General features: G+C 42.5%; 1 protein-coding gene across 5 annotated transcripts; it reads right to left on the reverse strand.

Moving 5' to 3' along the window:
• Positions 1-890: 890 nt before the first annotated feature.
• Positions 891-23,419, reverse strand: LOC127580836 (probable serine/threonine-protein kinase mkcC). 5 transcript variants are annotated; one of them, XM_052034769.1, is made up of 5 exons: positions 23,250-23,419; positions 9,100-9,714; positions 5,045-5,212; positions 3,771-3,864; positions 891-2,626 (listed from the first exon to the last, which is right to left on the reverse strand). In XM_052034769.1, exons 2-5 carry the CDS (start codon positions 9,656-9,658, stop codon positions 2,581-2,583), a joined length of 867 nt encoding a protein of 288 aa, XP_051890729.1. In that variant the 5' UTR covers positions 9,659-9,714; positions 23,250-23,419; the 3' UTR covers positions 891-2,580. The 5 variants fall into 5 exon arrangements, with proteins under 5 accessions (XP_051890729.1, XP_051890726.1, XP_051890731.1 ...); XM_052034766.1 differs by lacking the exon at positions 3,771-3,864; XM_052034771.1 differs by lacking the exons at positions 3,771-3,864; positions 23,250-23,419 and adding an exon at positions 14,149-14,395.
• Between the last annotated feature and the right edge of the window lie 754 nt (positions 23,420-24,173).

The following is a 24,173-nucleotide window of genomic DNA, read 5'->3' on the forward strand; positions in this document are numbered from 1 at the left end:
TAAATACAGACGAAAGAGCTGAATTCCAGAAGTGTGGTGAAAATGAGTCTTTAATGTTAAGGCAATATTTGATTAGGGGTAGTATCAAAGAGCCCTACTAACAGTGAAGTCAATAGGTATCATGGGGAAAACACTATACTGACTGGAATCATGCCAACATAAAAGAAAATAGCTAGAGGTCAACCATACCATCCCCAGATCATCATTGCAAAAATTCCTCAAGACAAAGTCTAGCCCTAATCTTCTTTCCATTATTAAGTTAGAAGCAGAGATCTTTGCTGATTGCACTGTGTTAAATCCATTTGCAACTCTTTAGCAGATTTTAGTTTTGAGAAGACTCAAATGGGAACTTAAATTGGGCATCTGACAAGAAGAGTCTTGTGGGTAGACTGAATTCCACATCAAGGAGGATAGAGAAGTCCAGCAGCAATTTTCAAAGGGTGTTCTGCAGAATTTGGAGCCTCTGGTGGAGGATGCACCAAGTATGACTTGAGATGAAGCACCTTTCAATGAAAATCAATGAAAAATCAAGCTTGCAAGTATTTAATGATCCCTTCAAATAGCAAGAGTGGGGATCCTTCCTGCTGGACATTTGATCAACCAGATTGGGCAATATTGGGCTTCAGTTCAGCATCACTAGTGTCAAATCAGTATTTCACATTGATTGACCTCACATTCTGGCTACTCGGCTGTCAAGTAGGCACTAATACTCTTCCCATAATGGCAAAGGAATTGATTAGCATTAAAAAGATGCATGATATTCCAAGCTGGAAGCAATTTGGCACCAACAATGGATACTTTGCAGTTGAAATCTGCCACCAATATATTTTAATTTAAACAGTGACATGCCTTTGTTAAATATAACAAAATAAATACATGCAACACAGGGAGATACTTGAAATAGTTTATTCGCTCTTTTATTGCAGAGTTAGGTGATATTTTGGTACATTGGGACAAACACATCAGCTGCTAAAGATAAATTGTAGAAAGTTACTGATATGAAAAGGTGTTAGATTGAGTGATTTTTTTTACCTTTAACAAGTATTTAGGAGAAACCTACTAACATGTTCGGGTATAAAATTACTTACAAAAATAAAACTATTTAACTCTAAAATTGATTGTAATAGGATTTCCGATCTCAGACACATTTAAACATTGTGTGGAAATATATAATTACAAATTTATTTTAGTAGCATTGATTTCCTTTATAATAACTTCATTACCTGGCACCCATGGAACCTGTCATAATTAATATCATTGTCTTCAAGACATTAAGTCTGTACTTAAGCACGCCACAAATACAGTTAACTTGGACTCATAACGGGATGGATCGGCTTAGAGTTGGAGAATAAATTAATCCTTATTTTAAGACAATTTATTTTTCAAAGGCAATTATTACCATGTCCTCTGTGCAAATGGTGTCTGCCCCTAAGTTAAGCCCCTCCTCTATGCCCAAAAGCACCAGAGCGCTCTAGCTAGCACAGGAAACATCCAGTCACAAACAGATGTTTCAAGCAACCAAGTGACAATTTCTCATTCTGACTGGTAACCGTAAGACAGCTTTAGGACAAATATAAATGCACAAGCACACAGCTGAAAGAATTTCACTGATTAGACTTGTTTTCAGGCAATTCAACATATCCAATAAAGACTATTGAAAATACAAATAGATTTGGGATATATTGATTGAATTTCCAGGAAATGAATGTTTTGATACTTTGGAATGATTAAGGAACGTCTACACGTGATTATGCTCATCATGAAATTTGCAATGAAAGGTGGAAGACTTTGTCATCTCACCCTTTAAAATCCAGGGAAGTCAAGAATTGGAAGATCATTCCCAAGGCAACTGAACTACAAGGATTATAACATAACGTTACATACATGTACATCAAACACAAATACTTCTGACTATAAGACTTTATATTATTTACAATACAGGCATGTTGTACAAGCATTGACACTTTCTTCAGTGTGTGCTTTTGCAATATCACGAATATATTTGCTAGACAGTGCACACAGAACACTTCAGCAAACAAGAGGCAAATCATTTCCTCAAAGATTTATTTAACTAAATAGCATAGCACGAGGACAAAAACTGTTCCCAATCTTCAGCCTTTTTTTTAAGTTCTGGAGAATTTCCATTTTGCCAACTGAATATGTTTTGCAATCACCTTCATTTCCATCACATTTGTTGTCTTAAAAGGATTTTCACATTTATTTTCATTGTCACCTGACATAAGTAAATATTCTGGGACTTGCACACAGCTGGATGGATAATTTGAAAGTTCTATTAAAACAACATAGGCACAAAATATGAAAAGCTACCTTTTGTTCATTTATTCCATTGTTGTTGAAACTGGCGAAATATAGGATAAACAGCAGAGTTAACATACAAGTTTGTAATATTATGTTTCTGGTTGGAATGTGGCGAATGAAGGTCCTTGACCTGACACCTCCCTTTCCTCTGGTAAAAATTCCAGTTTGAATTGGCTATACTTGGAGGTAAATGCAGGATAATCAACATGAAGATCATCATCTTCTTCAAGAACAGTCATGTTGGGATTATACACACGCGATTCATCGTAAAGACCTCCTGAAATTACTAAGGTGTCGTTTGGAAAACCTGTATGAGAAAAAAAAATAGATATTACCGCATCAGAACCTGTGTTACATGCAAGAAATACCAGTGTCAAATTTAGCTTTCTGAAATTAATGTTAAAAGCACTGTAACTTTCTCAAAATAGGGTGGCTACTGATGCTAAAGATCAGATACTGCCACTTTCATCATGTGATCTCCAACCATACAGTCCAAAGTTCTTTATTCACCTGATTTTTTTTTCATATAATTACAAAATAAAACCAGTCAAAAAATGAAAATGGTATTTATTTTTTAAAATGCAATTTTTCCCCAGACTAGCTTACAGCCTTGCTTGGAGATTAATCTTTAATTCCTGGAGGTTTGGTGACTGCGTAGCCTAGGCAACTGGCTGCTTCAGGCAGCTGGCCTCTCTAAATGTGTAATCTGGATCCCTAAGGGTACAAAGGTCATTGGTTTTTTTCCAAGACTAAAACTGGACTGCACATGCACATTACCAGTCATTGATAAATTCCAGTTTACACTGCTTAAGTCCTAGAAAACTACTAATTAATTTTGTAGGTCTGAGAGCAGCAAGGAATCTGGACCTCTAAGCTCTACCCTCTTCACAGTTGTGCTCCCCAATCCTTTTTCCTACCCTTTCCTACTTCCCCTCTTTGTGGTGTAGCAGCCTCTGGATCCCCCAGTGTTGGCCTAGATCCAATCAGCTACATCAATGCACTTGTGTGTCGCGCATGGTTCCCTCGTTCAATTTAAATGAACCATGACCTTGAAATAACTCCCGTCTCTGGAATGGTTGGGTTGCTGGCAGTTCACCAGTGAGTGAGTGAACTGACCCAGTTGAAAGTGACAAATCTTGCAACAGAGCAAATCTAGTTGTGAAGGTTTACCCTGAGAGGATTTCATGAAAGATTGCATATTTTTACAGAACTATTACCTCAAGTAATGAACAAAGCACCTTCTATAACAGATTTACAATCTTTCAGTACGTAACAACTGTTCTATATTTTATTACTGTAGTAAAGATGCTATAATTACTTGAGTGAAGTTTGGTCTAAAGCTATAACAGTTCCATGAAATGATGATGTACTTTGGATAAATTATACAGTAAAACTCCACTTATCTGCTCTTCAACTACTCGAAAATATCAATGGTTTGGCATCTGGCTCACCAGGTAAGCACTCCCTCTGGCTCACCAGGACCACGACTCCATACTCCTTTCCCACTCACTGGGGCGCTGGTTCCCTCGCTCCCTTTGAACTTACCTGGTTCATGGAAAATTAATTATAATACTGTGTAACATCCAAGAACATCCAATTGTCCAGCACTAAAGTCTGAGCTTGCCAAATAATTGGAGTTTTACTGTATTTTGAAATGTTAGCCCAGTATATCCTGTTGCAAATAATGGTAGATATGGCCTAACTGCCTCCCAGGAACAGGTTGGCCATCTTCCCTTTGACACATGTTCATTAAAATAGAAGTAGTGGGTCCAGATAGGTTAGGTTCCCGTTTCAGATTTATACATTTTTCATCTTCCACTCTCAATAAACCCACCTGTTTTGTGGAAGGCAGATTAAAATTTCAGTTTTATTTTAGATTTCTGCAGTTGTTTTTTGATTTTCAATTTAAAATTCCCTCTTTGTTACATGATTTAATGGGTCTTGACTCTGCCACTCACTGTTTTCTTTTTGAACCATTTTCCAATATTTTTATTTATCAAAAGTTTTCAAAGATAAAATACAATGTTTTTTAAAGTTATGTCCTGACAACCAATCCTCCTGATTGTTTGCAGTGCAGTACTAAAGATCAATGACCAGCTCCTGGTGGAGAATCCTGGTGGATGGTGACCAAACATGTAGAGTAAAAGATGCCATGTTTTGGTGAGCTTACAGTAACTATTGCTTTATTGGAACATGACAGCAGATTTTGGGTAAAGACCAGAATTGGAACAAATAATAAGCTTGATTTTATGTAAAGCCTGACCAAAAGCATTTCATTTTCAAAACTAAAAATCAGATGCTGGAAATCTGAAGTAACAACAGAAAATGCCTGACACACTCAGCAGGTAAGGCAGGTTCTGACAAAGAGTTCTGGGGTCTGAAATGTGACCTGTTTCTCTTTCCATAAGTGCTGTTCAATCTGCTGGGTGTTTCCAGCATTTTCTTAGCTCGGATTGTCTAGTACTATAAACAAAACTGAACATATCTACTTCTAATTCAGGCACGGTAGTGTAGCGGTTAGCATAATGCTGTTACAGCACCAACGACCCGGGTTCAATTCCGGCCGCTCTCTGTAAGGAGTTGAATGTTCCGGATGCATGGCGACACTTGCGGGCTATCCCCAAAACATTCTACGCAAAAGATGCATTTCACTGTGTTTCGACGTATATGTGATTAATAAAGAAATCTTAATTTACATAGATTAGACATCGGTTAATGTACACACCTGGATCCTCATGTGAGTTGGCATAGAGAGGATGGTGTGAATACTGTGCCCTCCTTCGTTTGCACTTGTTTACATTATACATCACAATAGTTAAAATGACCACGGCAAGAACGGTGCTCAAGCAGATAGTCAGAATTACTTCTTCCTTTTTCAGAGGCAAAACTGAGCCTGGAAAAAAAGATAAAATTACACTTCATGCAAATTAACCAATTTTTTTTCCATTACCACTACAACATGCATCAAATCACATATCGCTTCGGCAAAGTATTCACAGTCCCTTATCTGGTTCCAGTCATCACTGTTTCAGGAAACTCAATGTTTCAGGAACAGCTTCTTCCCTTCCGCCATCAGATTTCTGAATGGTCCATGAACACTATCTTGTTATTCCTCTTTTGCACTATTTATTTTAGTAACTTAAAGTAATTTTTATGTCTTTATGTCTTGCACTGTATTGGTCCTACAAAACAATAAATTTTATGTGACTCTGATTAGATTCTGTAGCCCTTTGTCTCCACTTATCACCACCCACCCTCTGTCACTATCTCCACCCTTCCCTCCCCCACCTGGCTCCATCTGCCCATCAACCCCTCTTCACCTGGATCCACCTATCGCTTGCCAGCTCCAGCCTCACCCCTTCCCCACACCTCTTTATACTGGCCATCTCCCCTTTACACTCTGTCCTGATGCAGGGTCTTGACCCGAAACGTCGACTATCACTTTGCCTCCACAGATGCTACCCGACCCGCTGGTTCATCTAGCGGTTTGTTTTTTGCTTCAGATCCCAGCATCTGCAGTCTCTTGTGACTCTTTTTCACATGGAGCAGTTGGGGTTCTGCTGCATCAGCCCTTCCATCCAGACCCTCTTCACAGTGCATCCTGCAACAGGTAGTCAACTTGAAGAGTTGCAAGAGTAGACAGGTGAAATGTACAGATGCAGGAATCTCAGTGTCTCCTGTGACAGGAATCTCACCACTTTGTCTAATTTGGCCACACAGGTAGAAAAGGTGAAGAAAATGTATGGCATGCTTGCCTTCATTGGTCGGGGCACTGAGTCCATGAGTTGGAACATCATACTACAGCTGTACAGGACATTGGTGAGACTGCAGCTGGAATACTGTGTGCAGTTCTGGCTGCCATGCTGTAGAAAGGATGCGATTAAGCTAGAGAGGGTGCAGAAAAAATTCATGAGGATGTTGCCAAGACTGAAGGAGAGACTGGGTAGGCTGAGACTGTTTTCCCTGGAGTGAAGGAGGCTGAGGGGTGACCTTATAGGAGGTTTATAAAATCATGTGGGGCATAGGTAAGGTGATTGGTCACAGTCTTTTCCCTAAGGTTGTGGAATCTAAAACTAGAGGGCATAGGTTCAAGATGAAATGAGAAAGATTTAAAGGGGACCTGAGGAGTAAGTCTTTCTACACAGAGGGTGGTGGGTATGTGGAATGAGCTGTCAGAGAAAGTGGTAAAGGTGGGTACAATTACAATGTTTAAAAGACATTTAGACAGGTTCATGGATAGGGAAGGTTCAGAGGGATATGGGCCAAACACAGGCAAATGGGAGTAGCTCAGGTTGGCACCTTGGTCAGCATGGACCTGTTGGGCCAAAGGGCCTGTTTCTGTGCTGTCTAACTCTGAGAATAACAGGCAGGACTCTGATATTCAATCTCCAGAGCACCAGGTCAAAGAAACACCCACACTATTAAATAAAGGCCTATCAGTTAACAGGCAAAGAAATTAATACATTAATTAAAGGTGATTAACTGTTTCCAATTACTGTAACTACACTGAAGTAAAAAATGAGGCAACTCACTCTCTCCACCTCCGATCTTACCGATAGCCACCTGCTACAGAAGGCACCCTAAGAATTCCGTGTGATCCAAAGGTCCACCATGATAACAACTGATTTATTTGACTTGCCCCAATGAAAGTAAACCTGATGTTCTGTTGTTACATGATCCTTCTCTGGGCTGTGACCCAGCAGCAAGTTCGCTGATGAAAGAATCTAATGCTATTAAAAATCAGCCCTTACAAAGGAATTGATACCGAGCCAACAGCAAAGTTCAGCATTCATGACTAAAACAAACCTTTAGACTAAAAGGCCAAGAAATTCCAACGTAGACACAAAAATCATCACTGGTTTTACTCGTTGTTTCACCGCATCAACATTTAATTGCCACTGAGGACCAGAGCCCTACTCATAAGAGGCTGGCTGAGACTTGACACCCTGGGAGGGCAAAGGGCTAATGGTCTTGGGTGGAGGTCCCAAGTGGATCAGAGAAGTAGCAGCCTTTATTCTTAGAGGAATTGAGAGCATTAGCACTATTCCAGTTGGGAGATAAAGAGTGTGAGTGGGATCTGTGACACCAAAATAATTCCTGTGTTGGAGGGATGGATGTGACATGAAGAGAGATCAGAGATATTGGCCCACAGGTGTGGGTGTGCAAATGTGTGTGTGCATTGCATTAGCAAAATTGTTGAATGTCTGGGAGATTTGGCTGAGGGGAGTCGAAGGTCGATAGAAGGGTGCACACTGATGGGAGGGGGTGGGGAAGAGAATGTCAGAGCTCACTTGAAAATTGGGGTGATGTTAGGAGACTATTCATAATGCAGGTTGTCCAGAATTTTGTTAAGGATTTTAATAATTTTGCAGATGCCTCAGAGGTGAGACCCTGTTAACCAGCGAGTGACCAGTGACCATTTTAGTTGCTGTTCCATTGTGCTAAGTGTCAGTTGCCCCCAGAACAATCCGTTTCCTGCAAGACTCCAGAATTTATGCTGCATGGGGAGTTCATATGAATCACGTCTTTCCTTGTTCCTCGTGTTCCTGGTGTGAAAATGTAATTCAGATCACAAGACTAGCAAATGACAGGAAATGCCGAGTCAAATTTTCCTGACATGGTCCTTATCATAATTCACTCATGAAAAAAAAACAATTCTCAATTTTAAAAAAACACAGTTGACAGGGAAATTAGCATTTGGCTTCATGTTTCAACCTACTCAAAGGCCGGAGTTCTGCAGGGTCATAACTGAGCAAATGAGTGAGAGAGAACGAGAGTGTGTGAGAGTGAGAGAGATGTATAGATGCAGTAAAGACCTGAATACTTCCAGATATGACATCTGGATCACACACCTGGATTCAGCTGCTTAGACCAAAACCCAGGGATCAATTTGATTCACTGCCCACTCTCCAGAAACTGGTCTGGATCAGCATTACATCCTTCACAACACCTTGGAATTAATGCTGGATCTGTCTCCAACATTCAAGTCAAAGCCAGACCTGCCTAACCAGGATCCCTCCTTCTCTCTCCCATCTCCTTATAGTATCTCAGCCAGAACAAAACTATTCTTAGGATGTAACCTAAGCAGTAAGTCTAACCAAGGTATTTGATAACAGGCTACTCAGTCACCAGTGGTGGGACAAAGGAAATCAGAGATGTGCAAGAGAATGGAATTGGAGAAACTTTGACTTGGGGATTGTTCACTGTGAATAATACCTGGGGCATGGATTTATAACCACACAAACAAACATAAATACATGACTGTGTTCTCTGAAATGGTACTTCTAAAGTCTTGATCCCCACCATCTGTTGGGATAAAAGAACAGAAGGCAGGATTAAGTTACATTTTGAGTGAGTTACATACTCAATTACTAATCTTAGTCGTAACATCAATAGCTAGCAGATATAGCACCAGTTTCAAATGCTTTTATTTATGCAGAACACCAGAAGAGGGATTGGAGATGATATTTAAAATGATTAAGTTACCTTCTTCCATGTGTTTTGTTCGAAATGCCCTTAGGTCTGTTTATCTTAAATGGATTCATGGTTTTACAAAAATTATCAAAAGTCCTGAAGTATGATGCAACAAACAATCTGCTGGAAGAACTCAGCGGGTCGAGCAGCATCTGTGGGAGGAAAGTAATTGCCGATGTTTCGGGTTGAAACCCTGCATCAGTACCTGACACCAGCATCTACAGTCTCTTGTGTCTCCTGAAATGTGACAATTTGTCCTTTTGAAAATTTGATTTCATTGTGCTTCCGTCAGAAATGAGACCTTACCTGAAGTTGCAGTGGTTATGATTGAGTACAATGAGTCAGTGGTAGGCTGTGTGACAGCGGTGTTGCTCGACTTTCTGCTCGTTACAGTGGCTTCCGTCTGTGTGGGCTTCGGTACAGATGTTGCTATTGTAGTAACTTGGCTGTCTGTAGCTGTTGAATTAAGTGTTGGAGTTGCTGATGACTTGGTTGTGCTGTGGCTTGAAACATTGGACAGTGCTGTTGTTTGAACAGGAACTGTCGGTGTCACAGATGCCCGAGAACTATCAGGCCCAGACGTTGACATGGCAACTGTAGTCCCAGAGGCCAAGGTGGTCGTGCTGTTACTTGTTGTGTTCTGATTGGATTGAGGGACGAATATTGGCTCCGACTCATTGGACCCTCTTACCATGGAACTATTATTAGTAGTAGCTTTAAGACTTTCATGTGAAGTGCTGATGTTGCCATTAGAATCAGTAGTGGTAGAAACATTTCTCATCATTGCATTAACATCAATGACCAAGAGGACATTGCACAGGATGAACAGAAGGTAAAATGCAAGAGACCAGTGTTTGGACTGCATCTTTTTGCTGCTTCTGTGCACGGTGGTTGGTAATTTGTAGTTTTCTTAATTTATTCCTGTAAAATACAAAGAATTGATAATTACTTACACATGATTGTAAAAGGAAACATCCATTTTTTTGATAAGCAGTTAAATACCAAAAATTATGGGGGGTGGGGGGGCAATGAAGGACTAAAGAGAAGATCCTCCTATGGAGGCAAAGGGCCGAAGTTCTGGTGACTGCTTTAAAGTAGAGGATGCTGGATCCTGGCATCATTGGTTAGGGTAGAGATTGATGGAGGAGGTAGTTAAATGTTGTTTAAGAGCAAAAGAAACTCGTGCTGTCAATAGGATGCAGTCTGGTTTCTGAATGAACAGGGTGGAAACTACAGAAGCCCTCATCACAAGCCACCCAACATTTTTTTGATGTGGAAGTGCTGGCTGAGATTGAGGGAATTGCAATGATGTTCATAAAAGATGTCAACTACAATTCAACCATTACCCAACATTAGTAATGGTTAAACTTTCAGAAATAGCAATCCAGGGAAGGATTGTTGTTTGAGAAAGTATGGGGGATAAATGAAAGTCAGTACAGGTTTATTGAAGGGGAAAAAAAATCACTGTTGGTGAACTAATGACACTCTTTGGTGAAGTAACAGAGAAATTGTATAAGTATAAAGTGGTTTATAATGTGTACATGGACAATCAAAGTACATGTAACAAAATACCACATGATAGATTATACCAAGATCTTCTGCATTCTTCATTTCCACTTCCTTCAACAGGATGCACCACATCTCGACCATTTACTGTTTGATGAATCATCCTTTCTAGTATCTCCTCCTTAACAATTTTCTCCTCAACCATTATCTTCACTACCTCACTGCTCTTGCAATAGCGGCAATATTTCCTACCTTGGTAAAGACTGATAGAAATTATTCATTACGTATTCTAGCCTTGTCCTATTTCTTAATTTATACATTACCCTTCTTGGCCCCTAATCAGCCCCATCCTACAGCTTCCTACCCAAAATATTCACATGCCTTTAGAAGACTTTTAGACTCCTTTTTATGTTAACCACCATTCCATTCTCACGTTCCCTATTTGGCCATCTTACTTTCTTTTTCACCTCCTATTTTACTTTTCTACATTTAGTCTGGTTTTCAAGCACCTGCCATGCATCTTACATTCACAATTTTTGTTTCTGCATATTCTCTCCTTCTGTTGTCATTTTGTTCCTGATACCTTTCCTCCTTATGGGAATGACCCAGCCTGTAGATGCTGCAAATCTTTAAAGGTGTTCTATTCCATTACAGTTCTACTGCTGATCTCCAAGTCCACATTATCCTGGCCAGATCCCCTCTCCTTCCATTGAAGTAAGTCCTCTCCAATTAACATGTTCAAAATTTGGTTGCTCATTGCTCTTCTCCATTACCAGTCTAAAGCTTATGATACAATGATTACTGTTCCTCAAATGTTCTTCCACTGACACTTGTCCCCTTGGCCCACCTTTTTCCCCCAGAAACCAGATCTGGTAACGACTTCATCACTGGGGCTGGAAACCAAATGATCAAGGACGTTCTCCTGAACACATGTGAGGACTTCCTCCTTATCTTTTTCCTTTATTCTAACATTATCCTAATCATTATTTGAGGTGATCAATGTCCCTCCAGTATCACCATTCTAAGTTCTTGCAATTTTCCTACAAACATTCTTCTCTTTCACTTTTCACTATTTGATGGCCTATAGAATAACCCAAGTAGTGACCACTTTCTTTTGAATCCCAACCACGTAGGTCAAGTGGATTTGTCCTTGTCCCCTCAGTGACACTTCAGTTATTGTCACTACGTCATACTTCCACGTATCTACTTGCACTAAAAGCTCACCAACCTTATTCACTACATTTTGTGCATTCCCAATTCAGTTTAAACCTTCACCAACTATTCTAGTGCAGCTACTTGCTAGGACTTGGTCCCAGTCCTGTTGACATACAACTTGCCTCTTTTTTTTGTTCCAGCACTACTTCCATCACTGAGAATCTGAAGCTCTCTTTGCAATACCATTTCTTTAGCCACACATTAATTTGCCATATCTTCTGCTTTCTACTTTCAGTTGCACTTGGCACTAAGAGTAATCCAGAGATTGTTACCTTCATGGTCCTACTCTTTAAACTTCTCCCTGGCTCCCAAAAATCAGAGTAGGACCTTAGTAGTTGCCTTTCTATTTCATTGGTTCTGACATGAGTCAGGACCACTGATTCACTCTAAACTCCCTTACAAAATGTCCTGCACTCTCTCTGTGATGTTCCTTACCCTGGTAGCAGGGAGACAATGCACCATGCAGGACTTATTGTAGAAATGCCTGTCTAGCCCCCTAACTATGGGATCACCACTGACAACTGCATTTCTACTTTCTCTGTTGTCTACCTCCCCACAACCCATGACTGCACACCTTCAGAGTGTATCCACCCCCACCACTCTAATGCTCATGACTTCCTTTCTCTTCCTGTCCTTCTAGATGATCACCCACTCACTGTCTGAAGATTCCTCTGGTTATGAGTTGATCACCTCATTGAACAGATGATCCAGGAAACTCACAGCTTTACAGTGATTACAGCTGCCCCACATTCAGAAATCCTAACCTTGAGCTCAACCACCCAGAGAATCCTACAGGAGGGGTATGGAAACTCCCACAAAGCACAGGGATTGCAGGCAATATGGCCCAGCCATGTTCTAAGAAACTTTAAAATTCTTCTCTGTTCTCTTTTCAGATACTTATCTTCAGTTTGTTACCCTAATTGAACTTTACCTTTTTTTTTACATATCCTTGTCTTCCCAGTTTTGCAATGCTATTATTCAATGCTTTTTCAAATCTTGAAGTTATTAACTTAAATTATTCACTCAGCTGTAAATTAACCTGGCAGCTTTAATGGTTTATTTAATTGCATGATTGTTATTTTCTTAATTTAATTCTTTTCATTTGCAATATTTTCAATACAAAGCAGCATCTATTTTCCCCACTTCACCGAACATCTTTAGTTGACAACTACCCAACTTCAAACCCAGTGTGACTGCTCTAAAAATAACTTGGTAATGGAGTAATCAAATGGCTCCCAAACTTGCTCAATACCATGTTAGTGAGATTTGGTTTTTTTTTTCTGCCCTTCTGCCCCAATTCTGTGTTCAATGAATAAAAACTATTGGCTTCCATAGGGAACTACAACTCAAGACTGTAACACAGAAGATTGATTACATTCACCCCTTCTGTACCCCTCAGGATTTTATACACCTCTGTAAGGTCACCCCTCAGTCCCCTACACTCCAAGGAATAAAGTCCTAACCTGCCTAATGTCTCCCTTTAACTCAGGCCCTCAATTCCTCGTAAATCTTCTTTGCACCCTTTCCAGCTTAATGACATCTTTCCTATAACAGGCTAACACAAACTGTACACAATACTCCAGGTGCGGCGTCACCAACACGTTGTACAACTGCAACATAACATCCCAACCCTTATACTCAATGCCCTGAATAAAGGTCAGTGTGCCAAACAGCTGCTTCACCACTGTCTACCTGCAACGCCACATCATTATTGCTTGCTGGATACCAAAACTGCCCAAAATAATTAATTTCTTGATGTCCTCATTTGTCACAATAATAAACCTTAAAATATAAAGAAAGCCTTGCTCCTGGCAACACACTACCCAGACAACGAAGCATAATCACCCTCTAACTTCTCCATTAACCCATTTGACATGGTCTCACCTCATCACAGATATTTCATTGTCCTGTCCACTCCTCTCTGAAACTTTAAATTACTCCTTTTACCTCTCTTTCCCAGTTCTGATAAAGGGTCTCCGAGCGGAAACGTTCATTGTTTCCTCCTCCACACACGCTGCCTAACCTGCTGAGTGCTACCAGCCGTTCCTGTTGATGTAAAAAGGTCAGTGAACTGCGCGAACGGCTCTGCAACTCTGGACTAACATCCCAAACTGCTACCTTCTGGTGAGTAATACCCGGGCACCGTTAGCTCGGCTCCCACCTCTCTCCCCAGCAAACCGGGTCTGGGTAAAGTTCCTTTTGCAATAAAAGCGGTGCGGTTCTCGCTTTCCAACGAAGTGTTAAGTTCCGTGAGTTCATCAAACATGTCAGCCGGACACCCGGCCAAGACCTGGAGGTGCCGCCGCAGTTAATCAGAACCGCACTACAGTCCTTCAGTGGCTGGTGGAGTTTTGCCGGGTCACCGGCCCAGAACAGTGTCTGCTTCCCACCCCAACACAGCGGCCGGGAGGGGAGACTTTCCCAGCTTGGTAACTTTCTATGGCGGTGGATAAATGCGTCCGGCAGCTTTTTTGGGGGGGGGGGCTTTGATTTTGCAGCGAGTCCTGACCTGTGAACGCAACCGCACAAACTGCGGCGCCGCACTTCCTAAACATTCAGCAAATCCAGCTTCCCCACACCACGGCTCCTGTTCCGTTCAATTGCTTCATCCGCCTAAACTTTTGAAGGGCTCACCTGACCTTATTCTTGCCGGGGCCGGGCAGGACAGAGAGAAAAAAATCTTCCCTAAACTCCAGAGGATGGCCAATATCCTACAGAAAGTAGCCTGGGAATGGAGACTTCCGAATTGTAGACCCGGGGCTCGGTCTCTCTGCCTCCACCAATGGCTATTGTCCCGTAGCAGTGACTGAGTTCACGGGTTAACTCCAGGCACTGTTCCAGTGGCTGATGTTGGGGCGAGATCCCCGCTGCATGGTATCACTGTTCGGGAGGAGACACTGAGGTATTTCAAAGCAGGTGTCAAGCTGTTTTTGTCTTAGTTATTTTCAATTGCCCTTTGAATGCATTTCCGTTCAAACAAAAATCTCCTTGCTTATCTTTCGGGTTAGTGAGACACCGGATAATGTTTGCAAACGCCAAGGCCAAGTAAGAAAGGACTTTCTAGTTTTTTTATGTCTTTAGTATACTTTGTTTGGGCTCCTCCATTTTACTTTCCAAAATCGCTTCATTCTTTTGGGCTAGCTATTTTAGATGTTTAGAAGCAAGTTTAGATGTAACTTCGGATAGAAATCTCTCAGCTCCCGCCGAATGGTTGGTGGAGGAGGACAGTTTCACCTCCCGGTCGACTTGGTCAGTGGGGGTTAGTTTCTCCCCCGAGGGTTGGGGCAACCTGACTACTGAGTTGACAGGGATGGATCTCCTAACTTTCTCGTAGGTTCAACCTTGGGGTCAGAAACGGTCTGTTAAACTGACTTGTCAACACTCGTTACTTTTGGTGCTTTGTTCCTAACCTTTAAAATAAGGTGTGAAAAGGGTGCGATTCATTGATGCGATTCCTATTTGTGCATTAGCTGACATCGCGGGGAGGTAACGGTTAATAAGCCACGAACAGTTCGGAGCCTTGTCCGTAGAGTGGGACGGTAGGGAGGGTCCGCTGAACCTTGACAGAGCACCGGTCCCGCCTCAGCTGGAGTAAATGCTGCGTTCAGTTCTGGTCGCCACATTATGGAAAGGAGGTAAAGGCATTATAGGGGGGTCCAGGAAAGATTTACGAGAACGGTCCCTGGGATGAAGGACTCCAGTTACAGGGATAGATTAAAAGAAGCTGAAACTGTTTAAAGAAAATTCTTGAGGGCAGATCTGATGGAGGTGTATGAAGTGGAGAGTGTGGACAGTGGCAGGTTCTGGTGAAGGGATCAAGGGTGAAAGTTTAAAGGTATAAAGGGGAAAAGGATTAAAAGTAACGTGAGAGCTCAGTAATGCGTTTTTTGGTGGGATTCTGGGATGTACTGCCTGCCCAGGTGGTGGAGGCAGATCCCACTGGGGCCTTGAAGAGGGAATTGGATAAAGGTATGGTGAAGAAAAATGTGCAAGGTTATGAGGATAGGAGCAGTGAGAGGGCAGGGGGAATGGAACTAGAGAGTCGCTCTGGTCAGAGAGCAGGTGTGGGCATGATGGGGTGAATGGCCTCTTTCTGTGCTGTGTAACCACTCTCTGATTCTGTGATGTGCTGGCAAATGATCCTTTTGGCAAAGCAACGTGGATGGAACGTGTGCCAGTGGCGCTTTGCAAAGTGCCACTTGGACACAGTAAGTTCCAGAGAGCTGTCAGTGACTTGAGAATGGGGAGACCTTCACGGTGATCTCACTACTTGGTGGAGAATTCAGTTCCTTTTATTTTCATCGACAATCAGATCTTGCACTTCTCACACACAGAAGGAGGCTGTTCAGCCCATTGTGTCCATACCTGCTCCAGGGGAGCAATCCCATCAGTCCATTCCCAGTCTCCTTATTTCTTTGTACCCCTATAACCTATTCGCGCACATATCCATCAGCTGCTCTTTGATTCTTTTTGCCACTATCCTACTCCAAGGGGTAGTTTGTAGTAGCCAATTAAGCTACCAGCACCTCATTGGGATGTGGGAGGAAACCAGAGCATCCTGGAGTCATGGACAGCACCTGACGTCAGGATCGAACCTGGTCTCTGGACCTATGAGGTAGCAGCACTAAGCACTGACACCCTTTATAAAAGGCAAAGGGAAATCCTCGGGGGGGGGGGGGGGGTAATGATTGCCGGGGGGAAAAAACAATTGCCAGGGGAACAAACAAATAAAGCACAAAAACAAAATTATGTGGTTTGTGAGAATCTGTAGCAGATTCTGGGGATGATATTCACTGAAGGGTATTGCTGTCAGCAAAGTGGACAAAGCAAATTGCACTGCTAATTGGTCATAGTTAATATCATACCAGAGAGCTCCCTTCCCATCTGCTTGGTACAAAGACAGGGGAAACCCAAGCTGCTGAGGGAACTCAAGAGTGGCATTTGGCTTGTACAATTACTGCATAATTAACGTGCAACAACGTGGCATCTGTGTCACAGGATATTCTTCTTTCAACCTTCAGGTAACTTTCTTCCATACAGTTGAATTATTGCCATGATAGAAAATCCTAGCTCATTACGTTTCCACTTATCAATTTCATCCGGTGCCCTTCCCCTAGTGTTATAGCAATCCTGAGTTGCCAAACCCACCTTCCCCCTCAGTTGAAAGTATTGAACAAGGAGAAGGATTGTTGCCTGACACCAGATCACACACAGCATTTATGTGCACTGAACAACTCAATTCCAATGATAAGTCATTCACAAAGGAAAACCGTGCACTCCCAGTATATTCCCACAAAGTCCACATGGATTTTGGATCCGTGGGCAGCACGAGTGACTCATGCAGAAGGAAGCCCTCCAATGCATGCAAGGTCTTCAGTGTTATTGATGTGTTGGAGTGGGTAGTGTCCTGTGCTGGGAGCCCCCTTGGGTGAGTCCTCTTTAGGTGATGAACCCAGCAGTCACAGAGGCTTTGTGGCTTTGCACCAATCCAGGTTGCATCCTTTTGCCCTGACAACCAACCTGCTGCCTGACCTCTTCCCCTCCTAATCACTGTCTTCTACCCAAGTCTCCCGCATCAACCTGCCACCTGTAAAACCCCCACCAACCTGTTGCTTTCCCCACTCCCCTCCACATCCCCTGAGGACCCCAACCCTACTACACATCCAAGGATGCCAACCTCCACCCTGCCGGACTATCCGTCCCACCAGCCAATCCCCAGCCCAAACTCTTACCTATTTCCATCACCCTGAGACCTGAACAAATCTTCACCCGAACCCACCCCATTTACGAAAACGTTGCCAGGACTTGATGCCCTGAGTTATAGGGAGAGGTTGGATGGGCTAGGACTTTATTCATAGGAGACTGAGGGGTGAACTTATTGGGGTGTATAAGATCATGAAGACATGAAAGGCAACTTCTTCTCGCAGAGGGTTGTGGGTATATGGAAGAGGAAGTGGTAGAGGCAGGTACAATGACAACACTTAGTATACACTTGGACAGGTACATTGATTGAAAAGATTTAGAGGGATCTGGGCCAAACGCGGGCAAATGGAACGAGCTTAGATGGGAATCTTGGTCAGCATGGACGAGTTTCGGCAGAAGGACCTGCTTCTGCGCTGTACAACGCCCTCTCCCCCTCTCGCCAGGGCAACCCATAACCGTGATCCTCCCCCGAACCCCTCCAGGCCTCTCTTGACCTCTGGCCACCCCCACTACATCACTGCAACCTCGATTTGGAACTTGCCTCTCTTCCCTTTGAGGCCTTTAACCCAATAACTCCCCTAAATACAGGTATTCAGGCCCTTGGCCAGAACCTACAGGGACCCCACAAGAAACTTTGTTCACTCTGCTGGACACAGGGCAGACAATCCTCAATGCAGAGAAATACGGAAGGCACAAGATTTTAGGAAGGATGTAAAGCTTCAGAAGGAGTTCATATGAGATTTGTTGGAACAGGGGTGAAAGATTTTAGTTACCTAGTGGGACTGGGAATGGGGGATTTTTCTCCTTGGAAGAAAGGATCCGGGTACGTTCAAAATGTGGAGGAGTTTTGTAGGATAAATGTTGCTGAAGCTGGTTCTAGTGTTAGAAGGATTGGTAACTAGAGGATTGAGGTTTAAGGAAATTAGTAAAATAACAGAAACACACAACAATAAAATGCTTTTTCATAGAATTGTTGAATGCATTGCCTGAAACTGAACAGATTCAATAACAACCTTTAATGGGGTTAAGTAGCTGAAAAGGAAATGTTACTGGTTTGTGGGGAAAGACTAGAGGACTGGGATTATTAATTAGCTCTTTCATTGGTCAATGCAGCTATAATGGGTCAAATACCCTCCTTTTATGCCTTATTTATGAATCTACCCTTGATAGTGTGGTATAGCCATTCCACTGCACAGCACTGTCAGTTGAGGTTATATGTGCTGGAGCCTCTGGAGTGCAACTTGAACACATCTCTCTGACTCTAAGTACCACAATCTCTGTATATTAACATAGTTAGAATCCTATCCATCCTGCTTCTTTCTCATATTATTGAACTGAATATTGAAGGAATTGGTATTGAATTGCTGTGTTCATTATTGATGAGCTAATATGATTTTGTCAATCTTTAGAAGTGACAGAATATTTAATAGATGTCTGAGGTGTTCTCTTGCAAGCAGCATGCCATGCTTAACTTTGCATATCCCCGAATTAATAATTAACACCTTAACTACTTTGATGGCCTAAACCAAGTTGCTAAACAACTGTTGCCATGGAACTGATGTTGGGATGATTAACTGATTTTTTTTTAACTATATAAGTGCGCCTTTCTTCAGTTTCCTAGTGCAGTGCATGCGACAGTTGTCATTTCCTGTCTGTTACATTATCACCAGCATTTGTTCTGTACCTGTGTTTGTTTCTATGACTGGTATCTTACACTGCAAACTGGATTTAAAATGGTAACAATTAACCCTAACAGACGGTTTATCCACTACCATGCAGAGATAATTGTAAAAACCATCTTGAAAATCCCGAGGCATAAGGATATTTGGGTTGCAGTAATAATTGGGGTTTATAATTCCAGCTAATGGTACCTGTGCTTTGGTTGGAAGCCAGTTGCAATTACATCCAACAGGCCAAAGCTGATGAGCAGGAGGACGTGGCAAAGTTGGTCATTTGCATCATCAGATGTGGCCGGATTAGTGGGGTTGCGCTAATCTTGGCCTCAAGAGGCTGTTCACCTGTTCAAACCCGAATCTGATACCAGATCATCTGTATGTTTCAGGAGATTGTGGGGAGGAGAGAGGAGAGAGTCGAGTTGTTGGCAACAGAGACTCACAGTTTTAAGGTGGACCCAGGAGAAGTGGTCTGTGCATTCTTGCCAGCTACCCCACATACTGCCCCCAACCCCCATCTACTAGGCAGGCATGATAGTGTAGCGGTTAGCGCGATGCTATTACAGCACCAGCGACCTGGGTTCAGATCCCACTGCTGTCTGTAAGGAGTTTGTTACGTTCTCCCATGTCTGCGTGGGTTTGTACATTCTCCCCGTCTCTGCGTGGGTTTCCTCCGGGTGCTCCGGTTTCCTCCCACATTCCAAAGGCATGGGGGTTAGGAAGTTGTGGCACGCCTATGTGGCGCCGGAAGCGTGGCGACACTTGCGGGCTGCCCCAGAAACACTCTACGCAAAGGATAAGTTTCACTGTGTTGTTTCGATGTACATATGACTAATAAAGAAATCTTATCTATTTGGGTAAATCATCTACTCCTTCAGTAATAATACTGGCAACATTCAGCTGGCAATTAAATGTGGTTATTTCTGCTCCAAGTTATGTTGTTAACTGAATAATGGAGTGATGCAGAAGGGGAGCAAAGTGGGTGATAGTGACCGGAGTACGTTGGGATGGGACAGAGTACAAATATACAATTAGAGTTACAGCAGCGAGAAGTGGTACAAAGACTAAACTGAAGGCTCCTCATCTGAGTGCATGATGAGTGGTGGATGAATCAATGGCAAGAACAAATATAAAGGTGTATGATCTAGTAGCCATTACTGGGAGTAAGAAACAAACTGCTGCAAGAACTCTGGGTCAGGCAGCATCTGTGGAGGGAAAACAGTTGATGTTTCGGGTCGAGACCCTTCATTCGAAATACCCTTCACAGAAAGCAGCCGTTACTGAGACATAGTTGCAGGCACCAAGGTTGGGAATTAAATATTCCAGAATCATTAACTTTTAGAAAAGATATTAGGCAGAGAGGGAGCCCCAGAAACAAAGGATGAAGGAAAGGCAGCGGAGAAGATAGACCTTTAACAGCGGAGATGGAATAGTCAAGGAGGAACCTTGATCTAGATATAGAATGGCAAACCAGATCAGCGGTAATAGTCTGGAGGAGGTATTCGTGCAGTGTATTCAGGATTAGTATGTAGAGGAACAAATAAGGGAACCAGCCATTTTAGATCCAGGATTTTGCAATAACTGGAGGACTGGGGGGTAGCCAATGCTGTTCCTTTATTTAAGAAGGAATAATCCAGGAAATTATAGGGTGGTGAGCCTCACATCAGTGCTAGGGAAGCTCTTGGAGAGGATTCTTAGGGATAGGGTTTACTCACATTTGGAAAAACATGGCCTTATTAGGGATAGTCAGCATAGCTTGTGTGGGGCATGTCACGTCTTACAAACTTGACTGAGTTTTTTGAGCAGGCGATGAAACTTATCGACGAGGGTAGGGCAGTGGATGTTGTCTACGTGGATTTTAGTGAGGCATTTGACAAGGTCCCGCGTGGTAGACTGATCCAGAATAAGATGCATGGGATCCATGGTGACTAGGAAGATTGGATTCAGAATTGGCTTGGCCATAGAACACAGAGGGTAGAGGTGGAGGGATGTTATTCTGACTGGAGGTCTGTGACCATGAAAAGATAGATTGGCTGATTAGTAAGTTTGCAGACAAAACAAAAATTGGTGGAGTTTTGGTTGTCAAAGGATACAGCAGGATATAAATCAGTTACAGATATGGGCAGAGAAATAGCAGATGGAATTTAATCCAGACAAGCGTGAGGTGCTGCCCTTTGGGAGGTCAAATATAAGGGGGGGTGTACACAGCAAATGGCAGGACCCTTAAGAGCACTGATGTACAGAAGGATCTTGGGGACCAAGTCCACAGCTCCTTGAAGGTAGCACCACAGGTGGAGAAGGCATGTGCCATGCTTGCCTTCATCGGTTGGGGCATTGAGTATGAGGGTCAGGAAGTCATGTTGCAGCTCCTTCCCAGGGTAGAAATGTCAAATACTAGGGGACGTGGCTTTAAGGTGAGAGGGGGAAGTTATTTTTTACACAGAGAGGTGTAGGTGCCTTGAATGTGCTGCCAGGAGTGGTAGTGGAAGCAGACACAATAGTGGCATTTAAGAGGCATTTAGACAGAAACATGAACATGAAGGGACGTGGATCATGTGTAGGCAGATGGGATTAGATTCATTTGGCATCATGGTCGGCACAAAGATCATGGGCCGCAAGGCCTGTTACTGTGCTGTACTGTTCTATGTTCTAGTAAGAAAGGGTTAATTAGTATGCTTCTAAGAAACTGCAGCAGCTATTTTCCAACATTAGGATTTGCATTTATTTACAAAATAGTTCTTTTAAGAATCAGTTCTAACCAGCAACAAAGCAATCAAGGAGCCCTGTCCATCACTTGCTCTCTTTGATAGAACAATTAGCTAAAGCAGCAAATTTGATTAAAATTTCTTTTCTCAAGTGCAAAGTAGACTTTCCTGTTCTGCATCCAATGGACTGCAAGTAACACCATGCACAGAAAGAAGCAGAAAAATCAAAGGATTACCAAAAGGTTTAGCATTGAAGCCATTAACAGATCCTGAAGCTAAAAAAATCTGCAGTGTAGCCTGCAGAAAATACACAGTGACCTTTCTACAATGTGTAAAGTTAATCCACTGTTTTATATGAATAGATGATCAATTAGCTTAAAATATTTTGTGAGTTCTACGATACAGTTTGATGCAATCACAGTAACTCACATTTTTCTAACTTTAATCACGTTGTGACTTGCTCTGGGTGTGTGCCTATGAGCAAGTCCAACCTGTTACCAAAAACACCACTTGTAATACACATACAAGAAACCAAAAAGTCGGCACTAGGGCCAGCATGTGAGCTGTTGTGTGACCATCATCAGTCTGGTTGGGTATGAGCAAACTGCCAAAGGATTATACCAAGTAATGAGCTTAAATTCTCCAACAAAAGTGTTTCAGTGATTAAATATTTAAGTGCTCTCATGACACGGTTGTAAATTGATCTATAGTTTACTGGATGAAATTGAATGTGTTTACAAGACACATAGAAAGTCTGTGCTTCCATCAACCACCCATTTATACTTACCCTACATTAATCACATTTTTTATTCTCCCCACCTTCCCAGCAACTAACCCCCCCCCCCCAAGATTCTACCACTCACCTACAATTTACAGTGGCCAATGAACCTACCAATCTGTACATGTTTGGGACATGGAAGGAAAGCAGAGCACCTGTGAGAAACCCGTGCACTGAAGGGAGAACATGCAAACTCCACACAGACAGCACCAGAGGTCAGGAATGAACCCGGGTCTCTGGCGCTGTGAGGCAGCGGCTCTACCCGCTGTGCCGTTCACATGCTCCGAAGGTTTCAAAGAGAAAAGTTCCTCCAAAGTCTTAAGGGAATGTTTAAATTTCCAGACTTCAAACCACTGGACCTACATTCACACACACAATTATTTTCATAAAAGTATCACCTTTCCCTTTAATGATAGGTCTATCTGCAGTCCAAAGTTCCTGTGATCTGCTTTGCCCGTTAATTTTTAACTGAGTGGTGACATTGAATACCGAAAAGAACCACTACGAACCTGCAGTGTGAGAGTGTAAGGCCCAATATTATTCCAGCAGTGTGGATGGGAACATTAGAAACTACAGGCATTATTGCTTCATGAACTGGCTTTTAAAGCTTTCAATAAGCCTGTTTAGCACACCCTCTGAACCATTTCCCAACCCCCTCCTGCTCCTTCCAAATCTAGTAACTGTATTGAATGAGCCAGAAAAAGATTCACAGGCAGCATCACCGAACTTCCCAAGTCACTGAGCTTCTAAATATAAAAGCCTAACTCCAAAAGACTCTGCCCTTTGTAGCCACTGCAATGAACTGCTTATTGTGATTACATCGGTCAACATACTGGCCATGGTTGGAAGTGAAAACAAATTGCACACAGGACCTACCTTAATTGCAAACTGAGTAAAATTTCACACAATCCTCTGTTGTCTAGCTTTATGATTCTGTGAAGTGTTAAAGTTGCTGAATGTTGATGCACCTAGAGATTAAGTGGCACCCACTCTCACTAGTGGAAAATAATGAGTCCTGCCTTGCTGTCATTTCCGGGGTTTTTCATTGTTCTCATTCCCCTGAGGCTGTATGAGAGAGAGAGCAGGAGGGAGCAGCCAGACCAGAACTGGTTCGACGTAATCAGGAGGGTGGGCCCTGGGATTAGAGTTTCACCACTACGACTATAGGGAGTGGCGTACCTGGGTTGAAACTTTTCGCTGTTGGTTAAATCACCTTCACAATGTAAACACTAGGTTTCAGTTCATTTGTACTTTCTGCGAAAACAAGGTTACTCGGAGAGAAAGAAATGCAATATAAAAAAACAAATATTTACCAGATGGGAAAGGACAGAGCAGGCTAACATTAGTTTTCCAATACTTCATCAGGGCAGTGATTTGACACTGTGAGAAGTAAGATATAATCTTATGAAAGTATTCCTGATATTTTTAGTAAGTAATGGCAGGGAATTGGCCAAACTGCTCACCTCATAGTTATCTATTTACTCATCTCGTCAGTCCATTACAATAGTCCAAACAATATTCAAAGCTGTCTCAGTAGCATTGCAGTGCTCTTGAAATGCAAGTCCAAAAGGGCAGCCCTGAGTTTACAGTCGCCTGTCACTTTAATTCTCTCTCCCACTCCCACTCTGACCCATTGCACTTTTCCAAGGAAGTAGGGGTCAACGAGCAACACTTCATCTTCTGTCTACTCACCATGCAACCCTCAAACCTAAAAGGAAATCAGACACTACAGCTGCTGGAGCTCTAAAATAAGAACAGAAAATGCTGGAAACGCTCCGCAGGTCAGGCTGCATCTGTGGG

This window comes from Pristis pectinata, chromosome 20, assembly GCF_009764475.1.
Source record: "Pristis pectinata isolate sPriPec2 chromosome 20, sPriPec2.1.pri, whole genome shotgun sequence".
Classification (NCBI taxonomy): Eukaryota; Metazoa; Chordata; class Chondrichthyes; order Rhinopristiformes; family Pristidae; genus Pristis; species Pristis pectinata.